At 41.1% G+C, this 8970-nt stretch overlaps 1 protein-coding gene across 1 annotated transcript in view; it reads left to right on the top strand.

The window, feature by feature from the left end:
- The window catches only part of TM4SF4 (transmembrane 4 L six family member 4), a 30860-nt gene that overhangs the window by 9352 nt on the left and 12538 nt on the right, over window positions 1-8970 (top strand). The window contains exon 3 of the mRNA XM_032263528.1: window positions 4578-4714. Within this exon, the coding sequence (XP_032119419.1) occupies window positions 4578-4714 (137 nt within the window). The remainder of the gene's footprint in view (window positions 1-4577; window positions 4715-8970) is intronic.

The following is an 8970-nucleotide window of genomic DNA, read 5'->3' as shown; positions in this document are numbered from 1 at the left end:
GAAGACAACTCAATCTGCCACACGTCAACAAATGTTTCCAGACCACTCAGAACCTATTTCTGAAAGGGTGGTAGGTAGCATTAGAAGAAACTGCCCTAAGTGTAAGATTTCACTTGCTCTAATCCTAGAGTTATACTAGCTATACATAACTGAACAGAAATTTGGCTGGAGCATGGAGTTGGCTAAGAAACAGAAAACCAGCCATATAAGCTCTCAGTAAGAATTGTAGGCCAGGTGTGATGGCTCAGTAATCCCAGTATTCTAATCCCAGTAATTTGGGAGGCCAAGGAAGGAGAACGGCTTGAGACCAGGAGGTTGAGACCAGCCTGGGCAACAGAGTGAGATCCCATCTCTATTTAAAATAAACTGAAGAAAACAAAATTGAAGCAGCATTTTCCAAAGCGTTTTCTTACAAGGACTCAAAGAAAAAAAAAGTATAGGATTCAATAAGAATGGGAAACTGCAAGTACCATGTATACCCAACTGCAGGTATAAAACAAATCTGAACATAAAACCATGTCTTATTTTCCCATGAAGAAACTTCAGAAAAGCTATTTAACCAACAATAATATATAAACTTTCAGTGACATAAACATATTTTAAATCATGTTATATAAAATATGAAATAATTTTAATATATTGATTGTGAACTGACATTTCTCCCATTTATTATTTTTTTGAGACAGAGTCTCATTCTGTCACCTAGGCTAGAGTGCAGTGGTGTGATTTCGGCTCACTGCAACCTCTGCCTCCCATGCTGAAGCAATTCTCCCACCTCAGCTTCCTGAGTAGCTGGGACTACAGGTACAGACTACCATGCCCCACTAATTTTTGTAGAGATGAGGTTTTGCCATGTTGCCCAGGCTGGGCTTGAACTCCTGGGCACGTGTGATCTGCCCACCTCAGCCTCCCACAGTGCTGGAATTACAGGCTTGAGCCACTGCGCCTGGCCCATTTATTTTAAAGTAAATAAATATTCATGTTTCTTTTGCATCAATGTATTTTCTACTACTAAAGACACACTTTGAACCATCAAAAAGCTCCCACAGCACATCTTCTTTTCCATTTAAGTTTAAATACAACATTTTTGTGTCTATGCATGATGTTGTCAGGAAATTTCACTCTTAGTCATAAATATCAATTCTCGAAAGACAAAGACAATGTTAAAACATTCCTTCTACAGGTATATATTAATGATCTCCACAATTATAAACATGAAGTGTGCTTATTTTAGAATGCCTTCTTTTTTTTTTTTTTTTTTGAGGCGGAGTCTTGCTGTCACCCAGGCTAGAGTGCAGTGGCACGATCTTGGCTCACTGCAACCTCTGCCTCCCAGGTTCAAGCGATTCTCCTGCCTCAGCCTCCTGAGTAGCTGAGATTACAGGCACTTGCCACCACGCCCAGCTAATTTTTGTATTTTTAATAGAGATGGGATTTCACCATGTTGGTCAAGCTGGTTTTGAACTCCTGACCTCATGATCTGCCCGCATCGGCCTCCCAAAGTGTTGGGATTACAGGCGTGAGCCACCTTGCCTGGTCTAGAATGCCCTTTAAAAGGCTTGTTAACTATAGTATCCAGAACTAGGAACTGTGGGGTCAACCTTTTTACAATAATAAATATGTGTTAAGAAAAAAATTTTTAACACAATTCTGTCATCCAACAATGATGGAGTTGTTTCTGACTAATGTCTTCTCCACTGGTTGTTCAAAATAAAGTGTTTGAGGAAATACCTTATTGTCTGATAGATAAAATAAGGATTCAACTCTAAGGTAATTCCCTCATTTCTGAGGATAATGTGAGAGGAAATGATTTTCCTTATATTCCAGCATACGAAGTAGATTTCCTTCTCAGAGGTTTCACACATTCATGTCTTATAAGTACTATACTCTTAGAAGTACAGCAGGAACGAAACTTATTTATGTAATCCAGCAATTCTCAAAATTATTCAACCATATATCCTATGGAAAAAAGATTGCCTGTTCTAACATGAGAAATTGACCAAAATGTTCACTTACTTCTGACCTAAGTTAAAGTCATGAATGTTCTTGATGCTGAGGGTGGATTTAGATACCCTAAACATAAACAATAAGGGGAAAAATCTAAACAATTAGTAATATGAAACCTTAGTCACTGAAAACATGCAATAAGTCATTATCCAGTGCCTTTGATAAGCTAAGAAGAAGAAAAACTGTAACACTATGGTAAGTGTGGAACAATGTTCTATCTTCAACTAACTTATTGTTCGTGACTTCAAGGAACTTGTGCTGTATTTGGAGAAGACAGCCACAAAAAGTTATGAATTAGCCGGGCATGGTAGTACATGCCTGTAGTCCTGGTTCTGAGGACTGAGGTGGGAGAATCACTTGAGCCCAGGAAGTCTAGGCTGAAGTGAACCATGATTGCACCACTGTACTCAGCCTGGCTGACAGACCAAGACCCTGTGAAGAAAAAAAAAAAAAAGTAAAAAGCTATGCATTAATGTATTAGAGGCATTGTGCTATGACAGAAGTTTGTGCAATCTGGCCCGCTATGGTGGTTCATGCCTGTAATCCCAGCACTTTGGGAGGCCAAGGCGGGTAGATCACCTGAGGTCAAGAGTTCAAGACCAGCCTGAACAACATGGAGAACCCTTGTCCCTACTAAAAATACAAAAAATAGCCAGGTGTGGTAGTGCATGCTTGTAATCCCAGCTACCCGGGAAGCTGAGGCAAGAGAATCACTTGAACCCAGGAGACAGAGGTTGCAGTGAGTCGATATTATACCATTGCACTCCAGCCTGGGCAACAAGAGCTAAACTCTGTCTCAAAAAATAATAATAATAATAAAAAGTTTGTGAAACGAAGAATGGAAGGGTCAGCTCTACAAGGAGAGTCAGACAAAGCACATGATGTTAGAGCTTGGTATCAAAATGTTGCATCAATCAGATGAGTTGGCAAAAGAGTTAAATTTTCTATTAAAAAGAGTTATTTTAAAAAGTTGCATCCAAAATACATTGGTATATGATATGAAAATGAATACCAGCTAAAGTAGAACTCCATTATTACATAGATTCCAATCACCCAGGCATGATCAGGCCCTCTTTACTTCAAACCCCACCCTACCCCAAATATGTACTATGATAATATTATTAATAACATGAAAGAGAAAGGGAAAACAGCTGACATTTAACTTAGGTTACCATGTCTAATTTTTACAACAGACATTTAAGGTGGTCTCTGTCATGTCCATTTTAAGATGACAAAACTAAGGCTCTGAGGACACATTAATTATGCAAAGTCATTACACACAGAAGACTACCAAAGCTGAGATATAAGCCTGGTCTGGGTCTGCCGACTTTAAACCCTGTGCTTTGTCATCAAAGCAATAGAGGTGATAGTTTTCAGCCTCTTTTTCCAAAATTTTAAATATTTTCATGGTACTTTCTAATTACTGTTTAGGATGGATATTGCAAAAGTTCTTAACATCTCTGGGCCTACATTTTTTTCATCTGTAAGAAGCAGTTAACCTAGATGGACTCCAGGATTGCTTCTGCCTTTTGTAGTCAATAATTCTATTTTGATTTTATAATTGAAAAAAGAAATATGGTGGTCTAATCTGGTTTTCATTAATTAATCTCCATCATAGAAAATATTTCAAAGAAGGCCAGGTGTAGTGGCTCATACCTGTAATCCCAGTATTTTGGGAGGCCAAGGCGGGTGGATCACTTAAGACCAGGAGTTCGAGACCAGCCTGGCCAACATGGTGAAACCCCATCTCTACTAAAAATACAAAAATTAACCATACGTGGTGGCAGGAGCCTGTAATCCCAGCTACTCAGGAGGCTGAGGCAGGAGAATCACTTGAACCCAGGAGGCAGAGGTTGCAGTGAGCTGGGATCGCACCATTGCACTCTGTATTCCCACCTGGGGGACAGAGTGAGACTCCATCTCAAAAAAAAAAAAAAAAAGAAAAAGAAAAATACTTAGAAGAATGGGATTTTTTTGATTGCTTAACCTCAAGAAGAGAAAACTCTAAGTGTGGAAGGGGTGAGAGATGTCAAGGCAATCTTCAGATAGTTTAAAGAGTGCTGCCAAATGGAAGAGAGGTTAGACCTGATCTTTTTGGCCTCGAGGAACATAATGACGGCCAATGAGGAGGGGTTTTAAACTTTTATTCTTTCTCATAAGTAGAACCTGCCTGTCACTTGAGACACCACAGTGACTGGCCTTAGCAGGATAATTTGATCAGAAAAGTTTTAAGATTACTGACACTCCAAAGGTTATTCTATAATAGATTGGCTTTATCTATCAGCCCTGGGGAGGAGAGTGTATCTTTAACAAGATTACAAGGCCATGGCTCAAAGGTATCAAAACAGAAACAACACCTCAGTCATCAATGAAAAGGTTAAAAAGAAACGGAAGGGAAAAGAAACCAAAATTCATTCTAGAAGACCCCACAGGTCTAATCTACTATAAAGACTAGCTCCTACCCCATAACTTCTTGTAGTCACTGTGTTCAACGGCACATGGATTAGGTGTGCTGAGTGTACCCTCTAGACCACCTGGAGAATTTGACTGTCTTTATTCCTCTCTTTCAGATGTTTACCTCCACAATATTTGCTGTGGTTGGATTCTTGGGAGCTGGATACTCATTTATCATCTCAGCCGTTTCAATCAACAAGGGCCCTAAATGCCTCATGGCCAATAGTACTTGGGGCTACCCCTTCCACGATGGGTAAGACCACACCCTGCAATGCCCACCTGTCACCACAAGGGACACAGGCAGATAAATCTCCCAAGGGGAGACTGCACACACAATGTCCTATCTTTATCCTTACACAAATCTCAGGCGTGGTGGCAGAGCTGGAGTTATGGAGTACAGCAAAGTTGCATAGGATCTCACCTCTAATTGCTCCTTTGACAGACCCCAGGAGAAATAACTAAAAGAGGATGGATGCCTCCTTTAGCCTGAGGGAAGGAAGAGATTTGTTGTGTCATCGCTTACACTCAAATATTTATTAGCAGCAACACAAGGCAACTAATAATATTAGAGAGTAATAGTTTCCATTACAAATCTTATGAAAGACAACAAGAATAATTACTCACTAACTGGGCTCAAGGGCTTTCACTAATACCCCAAATTGTCTATAATTAAACAATTGTTTAAGTGCAAATGTACAGAAAATGACATTGAAATCGTAGATTTCTCGCGTTAATGTTAATAGACTCATTAAAATAACATTTCATGGTACTTTGTATGTTGTAAAGAACTTTATCCCACAAATGTATAATTTAATCTTCATAGTAACCTCAAGAGGTAATTGCCCTCTTGTGCCAAGTCTGGCTTAATAAGTTTAACTAGCTTCAAAGTTACACAATTAGTTGAGGACAGTGGCAAGGCTCAAATCCAGGACTTCTGACTTCAGGTCTTAGCCTTTCGTAGTAAACATCCTTCTGCACTGCACTGACCAGGACGGCACCGTTCAGTCCAGTAGCCGGCAGCCATATACAGCTACTTACACTCAAATTCATTGAAATAAAATTAAATTAAATTAAAAATTCAATTCCTGGCGGGGCTCAGTGGCTCACACCTGTAATCCCAGCACTTTGGGAGGCCAAAGCGGGCAGATCACCTGAGGTCGGGAGTTCATGACCAGCCTGATCAACATGGAGAAACCCTGTCTCTACTAAAAATACAAAGTTTGGCTGGCATGGTGGGGCATGCCTGTAATCTCAGCTACTTGGGAGGCTGAGGCAGGAGAATCACTTGAACCTGGGAGGTGGAGGTTGAGGTGAGCCGAGGTCAAGCCATTGCACTCCAGCCTGGGCAACAAAGCAAGACTCAAAAAAAAAAAAAAAAAAAAAATTCAATTCCTTAATCACACTAGCCATATTTCAAGTACTCAGTAGTCATATATTGAATAGCACAGGTATAAGACATTTCGGTCATGGTAAATAGATCTTTTAGGTGAAGCTGTACTAGACTTCTAACTTCCAAGCGGGCTTGCAGCATCTTTTTGTCCACCATCTCAGCCTGTCTGCCTAGCAGTGACTGACACATCCCACAGAGTCAAGAAATATAATTATCGGGTCTTCCTGAACATGAAGGATCTATTCGTGCCTAAAAAATATCTGTAGAACACCAATATATGAACTCAAACCTCTGCGTATTTATTTACTGTGAGATTCTAAAGCACCTTGAGAACAGGCTTCAGGCTGGGGAGGTGAAGGGGCCTAGTTCTCTGTGATACATGGTCCTGGTTTGTTCACAGATGTCCCACATGAAATATTCCCACCTCAGTCGTAGTTAAAGAATACAGGGTCTCTAACATCCTCATAGCTTGTGCAGTAGCTTCCAAATATATTTAGTTTACTATGTGAAAAGCACTCTTGTCATGCAGAGAGGGCTGTTGGGGATACGCTAAGCTGCCATGAAGTTGGCTTGCTTGAGCTCAGATCCCAACAGGCTGAGCCCTGCCCACCCCTCCCCACGTGCCCAGCTCACTCTCTCCACCTAGGGGTGTGTGAAGCTACAGATTATGTCTTGCTTCAAGGAGCCCTCTATTAATTCCAGCAACATCAGGGCCGCAGTAAACATATTTTTCTATTTTTTCTGTTATGTGAATAATACTACCCTAGAAAAATTAAAGTCGGTTGGAATAAATGTATATCCAAAACAAAGGAGGGATAAAGGAAACACAACAGATGCCAAATAACACTCCAAAGCCATTCAATGGCCTCACAGATTCTGACTGCAGGACCTAACACCCTCCCCTCACACACGCACGCCCTGCTTGGGATGCGATGGGACCAATGCCCAAGGTCAGGAGTGACAGCTGGCCTGTGGGCCACCACACCAAATGCCCAACTGAGGGAAGGACAGGCAACCACTTTTTGAAGCTCCAGGTATTAGTCCTTTTGGGGAAGCAAGTTTTCATTTTAACTGCAGTCATTTATTGTGCATTGCTCTGTAATAGATGCTTTCAAATATGTTATTTTATATACCCCTCACAACACCAACTGACCGGTATCATGAACAGGTACCAGATTATAAAGATTCAGTAATAAAAACAGAATAGGGTAAACCTTGCAGGCAAGTGAAAACATTTCAGAATTCTCTATCTTCTGTTCATGGTACAGCTTTGATAATTACCTGAAGGGAGAATGATTTGAACACCTAGACATCTGCACAGCTGCTTCAAACTATAATGTGATCAAAATTACTGTAAAGGGATGTATTACAAAACCATATATATCACAGTTTCCAGATGATTTTTGGGCTATTTAAGAATGATTTTGACTACTTATGTTTTGTTTCCCTCATGCCCTAACTTTAGAATTTAATCCCATGTAAGATGTAACTTGACTCTTTATGCAAGGTATAAAATATGCCATGATGCCTACAGGAAGGGCATTCAAGGGATGGTCCAGGTCTCACTGCATCCTCTTTGCCACCTGGCAAATCTTCAGCAGTATTCTGCTGTCTCCTCAAATCCTGTTTCCTCTCTTCTGAGATGAGAACTCACATTCCTTTTTGATGTTATCTACCATTGTCAGCTCCAAACCTTCCCTCTGACTGTGGAAGCTCACTGTGAATTTCTTATAGCAACAGTTGAACTTTCTATTGCTTGGTGTTTTCAGTTAACAAAGCGCTGTTACCTACATTGTTTCATTTGATCCTCATAAAATGTTTATGAGGTTATTAACTCCCCTTCAGAGGCAGGACAGCCAAGGCCCAGAGAGGACAAGTGACTTGCCGAGAGGAATGGTTTCTTAAATGCTGAAGCTCAAATCCAAGTTTTCTCACTCCAAGTCACAGTGGTTTTTCTAGAACACAATTTATATTGACTCATACTGTCTGCTTTTTGCCTAGATTCCCTGCTGGCAAAACTTATGGGATTCTGCCTTCTACTCCTTTTACTATATTGTACTATACTGGTATCTGATGGTTAAAAAGGGTCTGTGGACTCTTCTTATCCACATAAGCATATAGTAATTGTTGTTATAGCTGTAAACCTATAACACTCATACACAGCTGCTGAGAGGGTAGAAAGGATCATTCACTTGTATGATCCAAAACAAGAAAACTGAAGACAGTTGTCATTTGTCCCTTATTACCAAAGGGCAGCCGTGATGGCAACTGCTGCTGCTTCTTGTTCTCCTTCTTCCTCTTCCCTCCCTTCCTTTGCTTCTTTTCCTTGTCTTTTTTTCTTTTCTCCTCTTCTTCCTTTTCCTTCTTCTTTTTCTTCCCAATGATTAAGTACTAAGTGTTTTTATATGCATTATCTCACCTAATCTTCCTCATAAATTTTAGAAGAATTTTTATCCCTGAAGTAGAAAAATGAAACTCATAAAGGTTAATTTTCCCAGGGCAACATGGCTAGTAATTAATAGAATAAATTTTTTTTTAATTGGCAGGGAGTGGTGGCTCATGCCTGTAATCTCTGCACTTTGGGTTGCTGCGGTGGAAGGATTGCTTGGGTCCAGGAGTTTGAGACCAGCTTGGGCAACATAGGGAGAACTACCCACCCCACTGCCCCCTACCAAAAAAAAAAAAAAAAATTGAAATTAGCTGGGTGTGGTTGTGCACACCTGTAGTCCCAGGTACTCCAGGTGCCTGAGGTGGGAGGACCGTTTGAGCCCAGGAGGTCAAGGCTGCAGCCATGATCATGCCACTGCACTCTAGCCTGGGCAACAGAGCCAGACCCTACCTCAAAAAATGTATATACGGCCGGGTGCGGTGGCTCAAGCCTGTAATCCCAGCACTTTGGGAGGCCGAGGCAGGTGGATCACGAGGTCAAGAGATCGAGACCATCCTGGTCAACATGGTGAAACCCCGTCTCTACTAAAAATACAAAAAATTACCTGGGCATGGTGGTGCGTGCCTGTAATCCTGGCTACTCAGGAGGCTGAGGCAGGAGAATTGCCTGAACCCAGGAGGCGGAGGTTGCGGTGAGCCGAGATCGTGCCATTGCACTCCAGCCTGGGTAA

Source organism: Sapajus apella, unplaced genomic scaffold (genome assembly GCF_009761245.1).
Source record: "Sapajus apella isolate SASKATOON/1434 unplaced genomic scaffold, GSC_monkey_1.0 scaffold4, whole genome shotgun sequence".
NCBI lineage: Eukaryota > Metazoa > Chordata > Mammalia > Primates > Cebidae > Sapajus > Sapajus apella.
Note: the sequence above shows the minus strand (reverse complement) of the source record. Positions and strands in the feature narration are given on the sequence as shown.